The sequence below is a fragment of the Danio aesculapii genome, chromosome 2 (assembly GCF_903798145.1).
Source record: "Danio aesculapii chromosome 2, fDanAes4.1, whole genome shotgun sequence".
In the NCBI taxonomy this organism is placed as follows: Eukaryota; Metazoa; Chordata; class Actinopteri; order Cypriniformes; family Danionidae; genus Danio; species Danio aesculapii.
Genome location: NC_079436.1, coordinates 32,761,161 through 32,780,779, shown reverse-complemented (window position 1 = coordinate 32,780,779; position 19,619 = coordinate 32,761,161). Strand labels below are relative to the sequence as shown.

At 38.7% G+C, this 19,619-nt stretch overlaps 1 protein-coding gene across 8 annotated transcripts in view; it reads right to left on the bottom strand.

Annotated features, from left to right (window-relative positions):
- Positions 1-19,619, bottom strand: part of rnf220a (ring finger protein 220a) — a 204,942-nt gene that overhangs the window by 32,790 nt on the left and 152,533 nt on the right. For all 8 annotated transcript variants that reach the window (XM_056477746.1, XM_056477772.1, XM_056477788.1 and 5 more), the window contains exons 3-4: positions 9,661-9,790; positions 2,187-2,235 (exon numbers count right to left, since the gene is read on the bottom strand). In XM_056477746.1, the coding sequence (XP_056333721.1) occupies positions 2,187-2,235; positions 9,661-9,790 (179 nt within the window). The remainder of the gene's footprint in view (positions 1-2,186; positions 2,236-9,660; positions 9,791-19,619) is intronic.

Genomic DNA, 19,619 nt, shown 5'->3' with positions numbered 1-19,619 from the left:
TTTATTTGTGTTAAAACAAACATTTCTTTAAAATATTGAAAACACACTTCTTAATTTTTATTAAATATTGATTAAATGTATTTATGAACACTTGGCCAATTAAACACGTTTTTTTCCTGAATAAAACTACTGGTAACATTTTAGATTAGGTCACAATTCACAGTGTTAACAAACCATTAACTAACACTACTAGCTTAATAAACTACTAATTCACTGTTTATTAATACACTGTAAAACCCAACAGTCAACATTATCAAATGAAATGAGTGTAGTTAACTCAAAATTGACTGGAAGTTAATTCTACTCATTTGAAAAGAGTTTTGAACTCAGTGTTGAAGGTAAGGAATTAATTAAATACATAATTACTTCAACTTAAATGGGGTAAGTTCAAAGTACTCATTGGGATTAGTTTTTGAACCTAAATGGTTTGTTGCAATCGGTTTTCTGAAATGGTTTGAGTTACCTTAACTTTTTGGGTTTTACAGTGTAGTTGCAAGGTAGAAGTTGAGTTTAGGCTTTGAGGAGGATTAGGAATGCAGTATAAGATCATACTTTATAACTACTAATGAACAGTTAATATCTTAATAATAGGCAGGTAATAAGCCAGTAGTTAATAGCATGATCTAGACTAAAGTGTTACCAAACTACCAATGTCTTCAAAGCAAATCTTGACCACAAACGTTTAAACAGTAGCATATTCTCCAGCATTTTTGCAAATACATTTGTTTATTATCACAAAAGTCTTTGATTACAGTGCTAAAACCACTTGCGCAACATGAACCTGTCCTTTAGCAAATGTTAAAACTCCATTTAAATCCAGAAATTGCCTATTAAATACCTGAAATTCATTGCATAATTTAGACACTGATGTGCTGCAGAAGCAGTGCTGCAGATGTTAGCATGGTAACTATGCTGCCTACCGCCGTTGGCCTTCGCCCTGTTGGATTAGGAGCCGCACAGACTGGCATGGAGTCGCTATGGCAATGACGGTTTGAGAGAGGGGTGAAGACGGGCCAACTCGGCCCAGGGTTAATCCCCTTTAGAACTAGTGCGCAAGGCCTGATCTGCCTACTCGCCATCTTTTAAAGCAGAAGCATGGACCCCCTCCGCTATCCCAGCTAGCCTCTTCATTTTCCACACACTCTTACGGAATACTAAGTGCGCGCTATAGAATGCTCAGTCACGCCTCACACGGCCTGTTCTCTAACCCGCTCCAGTGTCTTCTGGCTCCCATGCTCTTTCCTTACTCTCAGTTTCACTCCAAGTGCGGGTCAGAACCAAAGGGTTTGCCCTCTGGATAAGGGACAATCATATGAGCATGGTACGATTATCTTCACCAAGGAATATGCATTTATTCTGAGACAAAGTATAAATATATATCTCAGACACTCTGCCGAATGTCTTTAGTGAATGTGAGGTTGGTATTTCTGGCATTTGCAAAGGTTCATAGCATCATAAAATCTGTAAACTGAATGATAGATGCCTGATGTGTCACAATCTTCTCCACTGGCAATGGCACATCAGCCTGCAATTTGATCTCCCTTGAAATCATGGTAGGCTACATTTATGCTTAAAGGTATAGTTCACCCAAAAATGACAATTTTTCATCATTTACTCAGCCTCGCCTGATTGGGTTTCTTTCTTTCATGGATATTTTGTAGAACATTTCAACACTTTTTAATTATTCAATGAAATAGGTCATATTGACTTTCATTGTAAGGCTACAAAAAATACCAACGCCAAAATGTATTTTGTTTTGGACCAAAATGAGACCAAATAAATGAAGACATAATTTTAATTACAGTGAACTATCCCTTTAACATCTTTGTTGGAAATCAAATACAGCCGTTTCAAACACATCAAAACTCTCTAGTGACTTTTGTGGTGATTGCACTACATAATTCAATTGATGTGAATGTCAATTTAATTGGAGAAATCCACTTTGCCTCTTTCTCCTTACAAGACTAAAACATTGGTATCATTTTCCATGTCCATTTTTTTAATAATCAGCCAGGAAACATTGAAAGCTCTAAGTAAATTACTGGAGGAAATAATAAAAGCCAGAATTGTTTTCTTATAGTTACACAAGGCTCTTTTTGCATATCTGTCTCTGGAACAGAGCACTAATTGCCATTAATTGTGCCTGAGCCTATCAGTGAACATAATGATTTGAAATGGCTGCTTACCTTCGGTGTGCCTGGAGCCACATTGATGTCCTTGTGTGATGGGTTCTTGCTGTTGGGGAAAACGAAATCTTTGAGAGATGGAACCAACAAAATATGTATATATGTGATCAAGTTGAAAAAAACAAAACAATTGTAAGCCTTTTAGAATCTGCCACACTTTTTTTGAATATACAAGTCAATGTCTAGGTCAGGGGTGTCCACACTCAGTCCTGGAGGTCCGGTGTCCTGAAGAGTTTAGCTCCAACCCTCATCAAACACACCTGAACCAGTTAATCAAGCTCTTACTATATATACTAAAAACTTCTGATGTTGAAGCAAGTTGGAGCTAAACTCAAGAGGACACCTGCCCCCCAGGAACGAGTTTGGACACCCCTGGTCTAGGTGGTTAATCGTCCTGTGTGTAATCGATGAGACTTGAACCAACTCAAAAAGCCCATTCAGGAAGACAAGATCACACTTGATGTTAATTTCAGTGGAATGTGATGAGCGAGAGCAACTTGTTGGCATGATGGCTGATCTATTTTGATCATGTGTCACAGCACTGGCTATAAACCCATCACCTTTTGACTGAAAAGAAACAGCAGTCTGTCATTTTGTAGAGATGTAACTTCTGTCCCCTAAGGAGTGAGATTGCACACGTCTCCTCCATCAACACTCACTTTAGCTCAGTCACATTGAACGCTCCCCTGTTGGCCTCACTTAGGACCCGAGCGGGCCTTCAAGAGGACAAAAGAGAACAAAGCCACACAAATCACACTTTTAATCATCTGGAGATGGAAAACCAGAGAGAAAAAAAAGAGAGAGCGGTTTCAAACCCATCCTCTATGCCACTCAATCCCGGCAGCCCTGGGTCATGCTGTATTTGAAACAATTACTGTCCAAAAGTACGATAGCTAAGCAGATTTAGGTTATAATTTTTTTATTGAAGTAATCATTCTCATGGATGCTTCCATCCAGACCTGATCCCCCCACTGCAAGCCTCCTGCAGTTCGACTAAGGCAGAAAGGAATAAATGATTTTGCGGTTATTTGATTTGTCAGTGAAACGCCTTGGGCACTTAGGACTTTGAAATATGTTGAGGACAATGCCTTGGCTTGTAAACATTGTATTAAAGAGGCGGAGAATGGCGGAGAAAGAGGAAAAAAGGGTGGGGGGCGACTCTTTCTTGAGTCTGGCGGGTGGATTGTACATTGAATCTCTGCCTCGTAGACATTGTGGATTGAGGATGACTGATTGGAAGGCAGGAATTATTAAACGGGGCAGCTAAAGCATCCGCCGACAATAGGGAAAGACACATCAAATCAGATTCCTCTCTGAAACATTAATATATTTCCTGCCATCTCTCTTTCCAGTGCATTCTTTTTTTTTGTCCATTCCTCTTTTTTCGCTGTCTGCCTGTTTTTCTGTCTGTCACTCTTGCTGAATTTCTTGTTTAGAGCCACATACATGGGCAACTGTTGGGTTCCATGAAGCAGCATGATGACGACCTGAAAAACTATGACAGGGTAAAGTCACCCTTGTCATTTTCATTTTATATCACATATTCACACCTTAAAAGATAGGTGCGATGAAACTGAATTAGCTTGAACTGTGGTCTGAAAGTCTGGTAAGCACACTTGTGGCATGAAGTTAGAAGCTAAAGGGAACATGGGTTCTGTTTGTGTTCATTTAGATTTAAAGTACAAATTAAATCAAAACTAACTGTATGATTTTGTTAGCTCACATTGCTAGTTTTGTAGTGAACAATTCATCTGTGTATGTCATTAAGAAAAAAAACAATTGTTTGCCATTGCAACCTTCTGTAATGTAAAGTGATGCTGGACAAAGGGAGTGAGAATCCAAACGCAGGTTTTTTTAAACAGAGAATGGTCAGGCAAGCAACAGTCAACACAGGAGCAAACAGATGTATACAGGCAACCCATAATCGTAGTCAATAAGCAAGCGGATGGTCAAAGGCAGGCAGCAGACATGAATAAACAAACAAAACTAAGCAAAGACCGGGACACGGCAAGACTAGGCAAGGGAAATGCGTCATAATGTTCACAGTAACGTATAACAAGACTCAGCAACTCTGTGTGTTTGTGTGCTGACTGTATAGTCCATGTAATCAGTTCATGAGCGGCTTCAGCTGTGAGTGTTTGCAATCAGACAGAATCTAAGCCAGGTGTGGGAGTGCTGCATGACTAGATCTTGCAGTTCTTTTGCCGGCATATTTGTAGTTCTGCAGCGACCTGCATGGGCTAGATCTCTGGTGATTGTGACATCATCAATCGAAATCTGAAAATGCACTTCCCGTTTTTTTTTTCAGTTAAATTCTCAGATTACGTATGATTCAGGTATTGGGAGTCCATGGTAGCCACACCTCTCCAGCTGTCAGTTTTGACAGCAAACAGAGATGGTGAGAAGGATGTGTCTGTTATACAGTAGGTTGTAATAACTCTTTTAGATCTCCAGATCAAAACAAGCCACGCCCACTGTTCACTCATTTAATATTCCATTTCTCTAGGATCTGCGTCACAATATGAAAAAAAAAAAAAACGTTGCAGCTTTCAGTTCATGTGGACTTTAAGGAACATCAAACATTCCTGCAATGACAAATTAAGGTACAGTAAGAGAACTAGGTAAAAATGTAATGAATGACAGGTGGAGGCGGGGTTTAGCACTGTGCTCCACCCCTTCACTCAGGTAATAAGCCTCAATCCCGCCTTATCTGCAGCCACTGATTGATATGACAGCCAAGGGAGGAAAGAAAGAGAAGAGGACAGAGAGAAAAAAATAGACAGAGGAGAAGAAAGAGACAACACAAATCAGGAACCAGACCTTGAGAGGGGATAAATTGCCCCATTGGTGGCATCGCGCTGTTTGCGAGATAATAAACAGACTCCTCAGCATCATAAATCCGACCAGCATGGCACAGTGAATCTCTGTGACCTCACACATCTCCTCTTGTCAAAAAAACAACAGTAAGATACACTTCATACCTCGGAGCACTCTAAATACCCCCTCAACATTCATTGGATGCCATAGCATCTCAAAACACTCTTTTCCCACTGGTGGGACATCTAGGGAAGGCCAATGACAGAAAAACACTCTTTACTAGTTCAGAAATGCCAAACAGGACCTGAACTATAGGACCTGGGGGATATTATGCAATGGTTGGTGTATGGAGCAAGTTTATTTAAGACTAGTGTGCAGACAATAATGTATAAATCATGACAGCATTTTAGCTGGGAAAATATTGGAATTTTAAACAGAAGCACAGAGAGAAGCAACAGAAGCCTAATGTAAGTGCTGTGCAAGTCATCTTTAGGCAAGATACTGTATAATTTTAATGATGCAAACTGTGTGAAATGTTCTAACTTTTGGATGTTAGAGATGCTGAAATGACTATGGATGTGTTCACTCTTGTAGTCTTTGGTCCAGATCAGTGGTGTCAAACTCTGGGCCCTGCAGAGTTCAGTTCCAGCCCTGCTCCAACTTATGTTCATGTATGTTTCAAACAAGCCCAAAATCAATATTCTGTCATTATTTACTCACACTTCGCTCATCAAAAACACCCTGTTTTACCCTGGAGTCTCCCGTTTTTCAGACCCATCTCCTGCCAGCCTCCCGTTTTGTTATTTCTCCTGGAAATCTCTTGTAATTTCAACAACCTCTGGGTCTTCAACTTTGGTATAGTATCTAATCGCAGCGGTCCCCCGGATATTCAGAGACAAATGTTGGCAGGTATGGTTGGAAACCTGTAATCATTGACCTCCATATTTGGTTTTCTTACTTTTTCTTTCCCTATCGTTTTTGGAGGCATGTGACCTCCCTCTGTTAAGGCTGATTTATACTTTACTATATTATACTATTTATTATACTTCTGCCAAGCGCACGTCTACGGTCCGGCACAGCCTTCACATGCCTGCGTAGCGCGTACCCCTCAAAAAAATTTAACTACACTTAGTGCAAGCTTTGTGATTGGTCAGTTTGGTGAAAAAAAAAACAAACAAAAAAAAACAATAAGTAATCATAGATGATAGATAGAGTGGTTTACTTCAATTATTTTAAAATCAAGTAATGCACCCTACATTCAAAAATCTTTCACTTGTAATATGAGCATATTCACTGTACAAAACCTGTCAGTGAACTATGGGGGCAAAAAAAATAATAATAAAAAATAAATAAAATAATCGTTTATTAATTGTAATCGAGTTAAAATGTTCAATTAATTGACATTTTAATTTTAGGCCAAATCGTCCAGCCCTACATATGAGATTATGACATGTTATTTAGGTCTTCTAAATGTATTTATAATAACATACTGATGCACTATGAATATATAAACGTTCACCAATCAAACAGCTTTCGTCTTTCCAAAATTATTATTCATTATGTGCACCTGACTAAGAAAATCCCACAAACTCCAGACTATCCAAGCTCAGCCGTTCCCCCTTGCAAGCCAAATTCAGCCAGACTGAGAAGAGAGAGAGCGGGAACGAGAGAGAGCGGGAGCTGGTGAAAATTGAATAAATGCCAGTCGACAGTTGGGGGGTTGTAAGCTGGAGATAAAGATTGCTTTTCGTGTCGTTTGCCACCCGGATCTCCCTCGCTCCGCTGGAGGCAAATTGATTACGTGGAGAGGCTAGGAAAGGGTGGGGGAATATGTAGATTGCTGTGGCCCTCAGAGCAGGCAGACGGGTAAAGGGCATGATGGATTTCCATTTCCATACATGAAGAGTGGAGGACGAGTCAGGGGAGGGGGCACGGCGATGTGGCCACAGGGGAGGGAGAGAGAGAGAGGGGAGTGCGGCGGCGGGTTCCAATCTCACACACACTCACCCGCATCCACTCAGACATCTGCCTAATGCTACATCTTAAATAGCTTTCCCCATTTTACATGCACTCAAGTCTCATTTGGTGCAGAATGAAACGCTATCATTAAAGGGAGATTTACTACAAATTGCCACAAATTCGCCATGTCACTTCCAATGATCTGTGTGTGCTAGCGTGTGTTGAGCGGAGCCCCGCCTGGGAGGAAGTATACAGGGAAAGAAGACAGCAGCAGTTACACCGGAGCTCCACACCAATAGTGGGAACATCAAGCAATGGGGCGACTGCTGTGTCTACCTCAGGACTGCCCGAGTACAGTTCGACCAGCATTATGGATGCAAATGTAAAGGTTTATTGCGAAGAGATTGTGTTAATTTACTGTAGATGTATTGAAAGCATATAAACAACAATAGACGAATTACCAACCTACATCACAAATGACGTCACATGGGTTCCTGGTTGCAAAAAGAGACCAGTTGCAATGGCAAACATGTCGTGTTGTGCAGTAGGATGCCAAATTCGAGTGCAAAATTAGAAAACTTAAACTTTTACTGTACACCACACTGCTTTTAATGCCAATCGCAGACGTATTTGGCTAAAAGGGAGCTGAATCGAGAGACGACCTAATTAAAAATGCTCGACTCTGCAGTTCTCATTTACTATCAGGTAAGTTCACTTCACGCCATGCTGAATCATACACATTACTCGTTTTTGATTGCAGCAATGATTTCAGCAAAAACAGTTACATATGGTAAACTGCGGACACTGAATGCTAAGAATGAAACGTTAAAGTGTAAGTTCACATACCCTGCTGTACAGCCGCAGTTCACTGTCAGAATGCAGTTGTTTTGCTTGTTAATGATTAATTACCCATGCCGTATAGTCCCGTCTTTTTTTCCTTGTCTTTGGCTAGGCAGGTCCCGCCTTTTTTTCCTTGTCTTTGGCTAGGCAGAACCTCGGTTTTTAGCACTACAAAGTTTTGAATCTGGTAATCATGGAACATTATTTCTCGCACATGACCACAGAACAAAATTGTTGGCAAATTGTAGGTCTTTAACTTCTCTCTTGTATAATCACTTGGAGTTTCATGAGAGATGTATATTTCGGGCTGGATGCTTGGCCATTTCGTCTTATCCAATATCCATTGGGAGGGTGCTATCACAGATGGACCTGTCAGACGAACGCCACTCACTTTAACGTTAATTTTGCCGAATAACTGTGCTTATCACTGAGTGACAAGCTGTTATAATACACTGAAAGCATTATGTAAATAATATATATAATTTGTAATCAATTTAACTTATTTCTAAGACAACAACTCCCGCATCGGATGTCATTGCCTCGCTGTAGATGCTACACTCCTGGTTTTTTTTCTGCAACTTCGCTGCGCACACATCCTGAATGTTTATAAACATGGTAATTCGTCTTTACAACTTTGTTAAAATCAGTTTTTGTTTATATTTTTGATCTCTTATATTTAAAAGTGACAGGACATTTGATGATTAACAAACTACTGAAGGAGCAGCTCCCACACAACTGAAAATTGTTAGATCGTTAGCTCACACGTTTTTTTTAATGACTTTCTTTTACCTAAGGAACACCAAGATTTTATGTTTGACCTTTACAGAGAAGAACAAATCCTTTTACAGTTAAGTCTGTACTCTTCTCATTTTGCTCACTTCAATTAACAAAAATGGCTATGCAACTGCAAACACTCCTATTTCTTTGTTTGTCTTCTCTGTATCCTACCTCAGCATTAAGCAACCGGACTGCCTATAGCCTGGCAAAATAACTCTCTTGGCCATAAGAAGGGGTTAAAAGGAGCAAAGGAAAGGCTAAATCACAGGCCTATAATGCCAAGTGGCATCCAACCCTGACAGATCAGGAGCAATGATGCAATTTCCTTAAATAACCACCACCATCAAACAGGCAGGGGCGACAGAGGGCCAGAGCCATGTTAGTGTCCACAGCCGCTGCCCGCAGGGAGGGCGGCCCACTGCCCTTTATTAATTATTAAAAGAGAACTCCTCACCGCCGTGTGATGGATAACACTTGTGCAGGAAAGATATCCTGCTGAGAATTAATATCTCCCTCTCGCTTTCTCCCCATGTCCCTGTTTGAAACCCAGCAGCACAATCTATTAAAAATGAAAGGGGGGATATGCAGCATGATACGCAGCTTGAGGTCTATGATATGCATGTGACCTATGGATTCAAAGACTCCGTTTCTTGCTATGGCTAACGTATATTTGAGATCAAAGAGTGACACTTTCTGTCTGGTTTGTGTAGGAGAACACATCGTTTTAACCTAGTCAAGTTGTTGAACCAGCAGCTGGGATCCTAGGTCATTGCTTCAGGCTGGTTTGCCATGTCTGAAAGTGTTTGTCACTGGAAGAATGATGAGTCCTGTGCCTGATTTCTGTGATCACCCCACTATACAAAAGCCTAAGCACATGTGGGCTGATGGATGACAGAGTGGAAAAAGCACCTGTTCTACACCCTAAATCACTGAAACATTACACCAATAGCAGGTGTCTTGATTTTTAGGCCACACACTTATTGTGAGGGAGAGCAGCCAATGTGCTTCATTTGTTTGGGAAACGGTGACAAGAACTGATGGAGCTGTCAGAATGACAGCAGGAATGGATGTGTGAGTCTACCTGATGTGCATGTGGGTGAGCCTCTCCATCTCCTGCTCCATGTGCTCCTGTAGTTCGCCCGGACGCAAAAGAACCTGACAGATGGGGCAGATGGGCGCCTGACTGTCATAGAGTGACACTTTCTTCTTACCTGAGAGAAAAACAGACAGATGGGGAAAAGAAATGAGGAAGATTGTTACAATTTATTTTTACTAAAAGAATAGTTTTAGATTTTATATTAGATAACAGTTAAAGAGCTGATTTTTCCTCATCGAAATCTGCCATTTGGCAATAAATGCATGACATATGAAATACAAGTTTATATTTAGATTTCACATATATAAAATGTGTCAAATGTTCAACATATATTTCTAAATATTGCAAAAATGGTCACTTCTATATTTTTTCAACCATTGGAATAACAAATATGTAGATGTGTACAAAAATGTTAGCTGTAATTTTGTATATATGAGCAATATCACACGAGTAGCAGTGTGATGTGGCTGTATATCGGCACTGGTGGGAGGTATGCCTTAGTGTCCAACCACACCAGTGACGATATACAGTCTCATCGTACTGCTATGAGTGTGATATTGCGTTTATACAACAGTTCAATGACATAATCGTGTGTATAAAAAAGAAAATCAAACATGGAGAGTCTCAAAACTCTTTGGTAAGAGGAATTACTTTCTTCCGCCATTCACATCTGCAGCTGACGAACAGCAGAAACCGTTGCTCATTCACCAACTTCACTTTAGAGCTAGTATTTGAATGATTCTCTAGTGTAATATCTAAAGCAGGGGTGGGCAAACTCGGTCCTGGAGGGCCGGTGTCCTGCAGAGTTTAGCTCCAATTCTATTCAAATACACCTGCTTATAGATTTCTAGTGATTTTGAAGACACTGATTAGCATGTTTAGGTGTGTTTGATTCGTGTTGGAGCTAAACTATGCAGGACACCGGTCCTCCAGGGTCAATTTTGCCCACCCCTGGTCTAAAGTGATGACAAAACAGGTGATTTTGCCCACATTTTAAGATTATAAGGCTGAACGGCATGATATGCCTTCAGTCTACAGAGATTTCCCAGTATTTCTCAGTTGCAATCGGGAGCATACCTGCCAACACTCCCGTCTTTCCTGGGAGTGTCCCGTATTTGAGACCCATCTCCCGTATTGTTCTGTCTCCCAGTATTCCATCAACCCCCAAAAGCCCCCCCCACCCCCCCACCCCCTACTCCTCAGCTTTTTGGTACAGTCCACCAAACCCAACACTCAACTATCTCCATACCCGCTCCCTGCTCTTCAGTGTGCGCGCACCACCTTGCTCACCCCCCTCCCTCTTCACTTTTTGTGCGCAGCACCCCATCCCACCCCGCTGTTCTTCACTAATTACGCGCAAATATTACATTTTAATATTAAATATTTAAATATTAAATATTTAAAATAGGCACTATCCTTATATATAAACTGCATAGTTGCAATCTAAACAACTATATTCTCAACTAAAAAAGCCTCAAAAGTACATTATGTTGTCCAACAGCAATAATATTTGGCAAACTGTAGAGTGTCATCTGCTTGTCGCTGTATGTGGACGGAGTAATACACAAGGGTAAAAGGTTAAGAGGCTTGACTCCATTTTGTTGTATTCCATATAAGTAATTTGCATATATTTCCATATATCATATTTCTATATGGGTTAACTCAGATTTTTAACAACCTCCAAACCAAGAGCTTACATGTCTGTCTGTAAAGGTTTATTACTTATTGTTAGAAATCAATTCCTCTATGGAGAAAATGAATGTAGTTTTTACTTCTGAAACCAGACTGTTGCGCTCCGATCTGAGCTTTGGTGCAGTTTATAGCCACTCGTGTGGAACTTGCTGGTTTGAGTCCAGCCCACATTGTGTCCTGATCCCATTCACCATTACATTTAGCCCAGTTTTTACCAATACCCTCTTTATGATCACAAAAAGAGGCAGAATCCCCAAAGTATAATTCAAGAAGATTAAAGTTTTGAGTCCAGAATGTAAGAATGGCCAGAAACACAGCACTACTGGTGCAGTTTTTTATATATTAAATTTGGAGAAGAACATGGGTCAGATGAGTGCTCAAAGTCTTTTTCTCTCTCTCTCTCTGGACTGTGTGGATTAAGTGGCTCAGATTTCTGTCGGAGGAGAATCCGTCATCCTCGGCCTCCTGTCTCCTGTTCCCTCATTAAACCAGATCCACAGCTCCGCACAGACAGTTACGCCACTGAGCTTGTGACACTTCAGCTGTTTCTCTGACACACGCGCACTTCATATACACTTATCAACTAACCAATGGACAACATTTCATCATACACTGTATATAAAGAATGATCATTCCCACTTATTGTGAGATACACAATAAATTAAACAATAAAGACATGTCCATTTTTATTAAATAAAATCATTTATTGGGCAGAGTTTCCAAAAAGTTTTGATTTTAGTCACCTGAATTGCATTTGGACAATGGCTGAACCAAATAGGAAAAGCTGCAGTTTTGATAACACCCATATTCGATGGACAGGATCTTAGACTGCCTCAAATGAGTTGAAATATTGTTACAAATGTATGAACTCTGCTGATTTTGAATCCTCAGCAGTCTTTTTATAGTATATCCAAAGAAACACAAACAACCTTTTTACCATAAACAAACAGGCATGTGTACGTGCGTTCACATATGAACACATGGCCATGTTTATTTTTGCGATACTCCATCGTGTGGGTGGGATTTAGTGTGTATCATGGCTGCCTGTGAGCAATACATCTTTTGCATGTGAATTATCTAACGTGCTGCTCTGTAAATGAGTGAAAAAAACACTTCCTGTTTCACTCTGCTATCACTTAATCTTTCAGATCTGGAACTACCCAATCAAAGTGACTATTTTTGGCCCTCCGGGACAATGGATCCTCCTTTAAACAGGATATCCTGGATGAACTCACTGTTACCAAAAGACTACAGCTGTTAGTCACACGGTGAGTCTGCTTACCTAACTCAAAGCTCTAATATCTACACAAACAGGAAGTGAGGAAATCACACTTTGGAAATTCTGCCTTTGAGATGTGCACGTGCTAGATCACTCGCTAGTATGATTTACACAGATGTCAGGTAATGTGAAAGGTCCTCGTGCAAATCTTGCAGTTCCTATGGGCTTTTTTTCCTGGTTGTCAGGACGTTTTGTCCAGAATCAAAACTGTATCTAAAACCACACACTTCTCTACTATATAGAATATGAGTAGCAGTATGTAAGCTAAGGGGTATGCCCAAATTTATAAGCTGCATCTAAAATGGCACACTATACATTTATGCACTATATACTTATGCACTTACACACTCAACAGCATAGTATATGAATTTAGTGTCATCCTAAATGGAACACTGAGCGGAAATTCAAACTGTTTCCCAGATGATGTTTGACGATTACCAAATTAGCAAAATAAATGACCAAACTACCAAATAATACCTGCATGAGTATAACCGCATTCACCATCGGGAGGCGGTATAATCACTCTCGTGGGAGAATTTTGATTTCACAATCTAAAATAAATAAAGTAATCCAACACCAGTGCCTGAAAGCTCCACCCCTTCCGCTATGTAAGCAAAGCAGTGGTCGTTAAGTGCGTGAAGTGTCCAACATTCCACACTTCATTTTACCGGTTGAATAAGAGAATCATCCAGGCATTTAAAGTGCACTTATTATTTTTTTTAGAGTTTTCAGTATGAATGCACTACTTACAAAATGGCATAGAATCGTGCATAAGTATGTGATTTGGGACTTACATATAGTTAAAAAACAGCATGTGAGAGTTATCTATATGCGAGAAAATTTATGATTATTGGCAGATGTAGTATGTCTAAATTCCATCCATACTACTCACATTTATACTACATAGAATGCACGTTTATATTGCTTGAGAAGTCCCTTTGAATGTAGTAGCAACATTAGCAGTTTGTGATTTTGAACTTGTCAGAAGTTATCAGGGAGTTGGTATGCGCTTCCTAGGTTGTTCTAAATGGTTTTCAAGACATTTGTTGTACTTATTTAACTGATACATGGCTGACGGTTACACTTTGCTCCTATAGCTAAAAGGGAGGAGCTGTTGGGTGCTACTGTAAGGTTGGATTACTTGGTTTATTTTGGATTGTGCAAGCAAAATTATCCTACATAAGTGATTACACTTAAGTGACTTTCAATGGCGAATGTGACGTATGCATGACAGGTATTTTTGGTAGTTTGGACATCCATTTCACTAATTTGGCGACTATTAAATGTCAACTGGGAAATTGTTGGAATTTCCGAATGGTTAAATAACCTTAGTGTTCCATTTGGGACAAAAGGGTTGAATGTATAGTACATAAGTGCATAAGAGGTGCGTCCCACATCACATACACATACGCCATTTTGTAGTATAAATAGTGTAAGTATTGCATTCACACAGAAAACTCTAAAAAGAATATGTGCACTTTAAATACCCGGATGATACACTTATTCAGAAAATGTGGAATTATGGACACTTCACGCACTCAATGGCCGCTGCTTTGCTCACATAGTGGAAGGGGCGGAGCTTTCAGGCGCTGATGTTGAATTACTTTATTTATTTTGGATTGTGAAAGCAAAATTCTCCTACGACAGTGATTATACCACCTCCTGAGTCCCGATAGTGAATACGGTTATACTCATGCAGGTATTATTTGATAGTTTGGTCATGTATTTTTCTAATTTGGAAACCGTCAAATGTCATCTGGTTTTAATTTCCGCTTAGTAAAAAATTATTAGTGTTCCATTTGGGACGACACTACATTAATATACTATGCAGTTGAGTGTGTAAGTGTATAAGTATATAGTGCATAAATGCATAGTGTTGCATTTGGGACGCAGCTAATGTGTCATTTGGGACACAAGTAGTGTTTGTTATTTGGATATTAGTGTTAAGGATGCTTTTATGTGGTTGCTAGGGTGTTTTCAAATATTGCCATAGTGGCGCTGCTGTTGCTAAGGTGTTCTAGATTGTTGTTCGGATATTTTGAATGGCTGACAGAGCGTTATTGTATGGTTGCTAGACTACAGTAGTTATCATTAATTAAAAAGTATAAAGAGAGTTCCACATCCTGCTACTTTGCACCATCAGTTTATCAATTAACATATCAACGTGTTTATATATAGATATCAGGCCCGTAGCCAGCCTAGTGAAAGGGGTGGTTCTTTTTTGTCAAAGAATTTACCTTTTTTCATTTATACAGCTTGTTTTCTATTTATTTGTGAAATTTAAAGTGAGATTAAAGTGTGCATTTTAGAGACTTTTTAAGCCCTTTTCTAAATAAGCTTGTCGGATAGTCATCATAACCACACTTTTTGACTATTTTAGCCAAAACAGTATTCAAACCTATTTTAATTTGGTCCGCTTTTGGTGCTTCACACCAATTTATTGGTAACTTTTTGTTTCAAGAATAAGATTTAGAATAAAAGTTACTTGCAATTTTTTTTCTCAACAATATCATAGCGAAATATCGCTTCAGTTACGTTAGATTGTCTGTTTTCTTGCACAGTTGGATGTTGGACTCATGAAAAAAAGAGCTGTCTGAAATTTCCATCAAAAATGAAACATTTTCTCAGGCTCTTTTGTTTACATTGAGTTATTTCACTTTAAATGACAAATGAGCTCATGTATGGGACAAATTCTGGACCATTGTCAATAAGGAGTGGGACTTCTGAACCACCCAAAACCCCCCTAAGTACAGGCCTGGATATTAAGATGTAAATATGGTTTCCGTTGCTCAAAGAGAAACAGCACATCCACTGTGTTCCAATTATGAAAGTGTGCGAGTGTGTTACAAACGTCTGATGTTTTGCAGTTTGGTTCTAATGTCTGGGAGGCAGCTATTGATCTGTTTCAGTAGGGGTTAGTGAGCATCTTTTCTGGAGATGATGAGGTAACTTGAGGGCAGGTTGCAAAACAGATGTACAAACACACACACACACACACACACACACACACACACACACACACACACACACACACACACACACACACACACACACACACACACACACACACACACACACACACACACACACAAAGTGGGGCTATAATCCTGGTTCTGCTCTCTACTTAAAGCCCTGGGCTCAGTTTGAGCTGTCCTTGACTTCAGAGGGCACTGTTGTGTTTGTCTTCACATGATGTGTGTGCTGTTTGAGAGGGTGATGATCGCTAACAGTCTAGTCTATGCACACACACACACTCGTGCTGACAAACATGCGCGCAAACACATGTAAACGCTCGCACACACACACAGTTGCATACATGCGGCAAAGTCCCTCTGGGGGCACAAATCCTCTGCCCGCATATTGGCCTGTCAGAACTATTTCCTGCACGAGCACAGATTCATCGGTGAGGAGGTAGCAGGGTCAGTGTTAGCATCCCAAAAACTACCCTCTCCCTCCCCCATACATATCTCCACCACCTCCTTCTCCTCTCCTCTCCCAGTCATGCGTGCCTGCGCATACCTATCCCCTATTCTCCAGCACCACTACTTAACGGCCCCACACTCTGGACACTTTAAGTGACTTTGAAAAATAGGTAATCGATTACAATTCTGTGTGTCTCTGTTTCTCTCACCACCCTATTCTCGCTCGCCCCTCTCCCCCCTCCCTCCCTGGCTCTGTCCAGCAACATCCTGCACATCTATTTCTCATTTTCTGGCCCTTTATTTGTTTTCCGTGCTCTACCCGTCTTATCTCCTCTCACCTATTTTTCTTTCTTTCTTTCTTTCTTTCTTTCTTTCTTTCTTTCTTTCTTTCTTTCTTTCTTTCTTTCTTTCTTTCTTTCTTTCTTTCTTTCTTTCTTTCTTTCTTTCTTTCTTTCTTTCTGTCTTTCTTTCTTCCTTTCATGATCAGTGCAGTACTATGTTTTGAATACCATGGTAATGCTTTTGTTTCTTTGTTGAACTTGGATTTTAGTGATGATTTTGTTTTTTGTAACCTAGGTGAGACTGTCTTTCGTTGTTTTATGGATTGTTGTCGTCTTTTGTCATTGTTTTCATGGTTAGAGTGTTTTTTCAATTTATTTGGTGTAGTTTTTTCTAAACAGTTGTTCATTTTGGGGTATAGATATTCACAAATAAGAGAGAACACTGTCAGTTGTTCAATTTTATTTTGGGAAGAGCAAAGATGACTGTGTATATGAGTAGATGAAATAAGATAGAAGGTTCCTCAGATGTTGATGTTGTTTGTCTTTTTAATAAAAATGTTGAAAGCTCGTTTAAAAATAGATTTTAACTATTACAGTTTAGTAAGTTATCTTGAGAATTTTTCTAATATATGTTCTTATAAAGATATGCTTTTTTTAGCTTGATATGTAATTGCATAATTGTAATTAAGTATTTGTAAAAAATCAAATGTCTTTCTTTCTTTTTTTCTTTCTTTCTTTCTTTCTTTCTTTCTTTCTTTCTTTCTTTCTTTCTTTCTTTCTTTCTTTCTTTCTTGATCAGTGGAATACTATGTTTTGGATACAATGGTAGTATTATAATATTGTGACCAAATGACATACACAAATGCTGAGTTACAGCAAATTAATCTAAAATTAAATGTAATTTTTTTGTTTATTAGTACAGTATGTATATAAGACATATAGATCAAAATAATAATCATAAAAAATAAATTATATATATATATATATATATATATATATATATATATATATATATATATATATATATAATTATTTTTTATATATTTTTTAATTATGAATGATTCTCTTCTGCTTTCTCTTCTGCATTTCAATCTAACATATTAGTTTATCATGTGAATGAAGTTTAAAGCATCAGTTATTTCTGTAATTCAAAAATGAAATTTCAACATCATTATTCTTTCTTCAGTGTAACATCTTTTTTTCTAGTTTTTTCTATTATTTATTCAGTTTCACAGTAGTCAATGCCAATTTTTATTTAGTTTATATTGCAGTTTTCAAATTTACATACAGATGTATGATACTGTATATAGGGTTTTTCACAATGGTCACACAAACAACTAAACATCGGAATCTAGAAATTGTAGAAAATAAAAGAAATGATAAAATACCCAAAATTTCCATAAAAAAATAAACACAGAAGTTACATTAACAATTCAAGGACATTATAAGAACAATCAAAACAATACACCCATAAACCGATAAAAACACAAACTGATGAAAACTGAATTGCTGCTTTTCAATTACAACTCAATGGTGTACTTTTTAAACCCCATATTGTGGCCCCCAGTCTACCCTTTATTTTGCCTTTTTATCTCCCAAAACTATATACATATGAAACAGTAATGATGGTACTTTAGGATCTTAAATGTTCATTTTTTATTTATTTGTTTATTTTTAAAATAAGTATTGTAATCTTTCTTTTATGTTTTCTCTCAAAAAAAAAAAAAAAAAAAACACAAAATAAACAAAATAAAATTTACATAATTTTGACTTTACATTCTATATTAAATTTGGTCCTAATGGAAGAATATTTCTCCTTGCCTTATTAAACTCCTCAGTCTGTAAACAACGATTTATTGTTAGCCACTCTATCTTATAGATTTCATAAATGATGTCAAACTAGTTACTGATTTGAGGTCTTTTGAGCTGTAACCAATTTTTGGTTATTTTTTACAGGCTATCAGCCAAATTTTCAGCAGCTATTTGTCAGATGTCAATGCTATTTTAAAAAAAATATTATTGATATTATTATTATTATTATTATCATTATTAATAATACATTAACAACATATTTATTTATTTTTTTATATACTGTTAAGCTTTTTTATGTTAAATATATTAAATGAAATCACTTTCTATCTACCCATCATCCCCCAGATCTCTCTCACTCTCTCTCTCTTTCTTTCTTCAGAAGCGGTCAGCTTTATTGTCCTGACAAGATAATTTGAGTCATGCCAAAGCAATCACCGTCTGCAAGAGTAAACAAAGAGAGGTCCAGACCCATTCTTCAGCAGATAAATCCCCAATCCAACTACTTTTCTTACACCATCCCTCATTTGCAACATGAAATCACACAACCTGACATATGAGTGTAGGAATTACACATATCTGAGTTTACCATATCTGTCTCTCTACACAAAAGCATGTAATATTTAAAGTTATATATTTAAAAAAGGTTTAACCTATATGTGAAATAAACATGATGTCAGTAGATATAACCTAAAACACACTATTTAAACACACATTAACATTTGTAATGCAAACGGTGACCATATCAATGCAATTTTCCTGTGTATTTCAATTGGTTCAATTCTTTCCTCCTGATTTTTTGTCTGTTGACATGTCAGATGGTTTACTGACAGAGTGTTACTCTGACTCTGTTATGTGTGCATGATGGGATTTGTTAACAGAGCGTGTGATTGTGTGTATGTCCCCCCTCTGTCCGCGTGTGAAGAGAAAATGAGTGTGTGGCTCTCAAAACCGGCTCTTTAATTCATCCGTACACAATCAATGGGCTCAGTAATGGAGTCATGATGGTTTGGTCAAGCGCTTGTCGGGACCTAAACCACCTCCCTGTCACTTGTCTCCCTGAAAACACACACATACACACACTTACTCGCAAACAGGGAGCGGGTCATTTGGCAGCTTTGATGCTAACACAAGACAGAGAGGATCCGCACAATAGAAGACACTAAATCATCTGTCTGTCAGCACATTCTGATGAACGCCTGTAGAAGGGAGTGGACGTGGCTTGCAAATACCTAAGGCCATGACAAGGCTTCACATATATCTATGTGTGTGTGTGTTAGTATGGAGGCCTAATGTTTTTCCTATAGACCGCCCCATTATGTGTGCATGCAGTGTGGTGTTTGGGTCCACATCGTCCCAAGAGAGGATTGACTAATAGAGACAGCCAATGATTAATCATGTCTCCCCTGTGAGAGACACACACACACACACACACACAGTCCTCCAGCCTGGACGCACCCT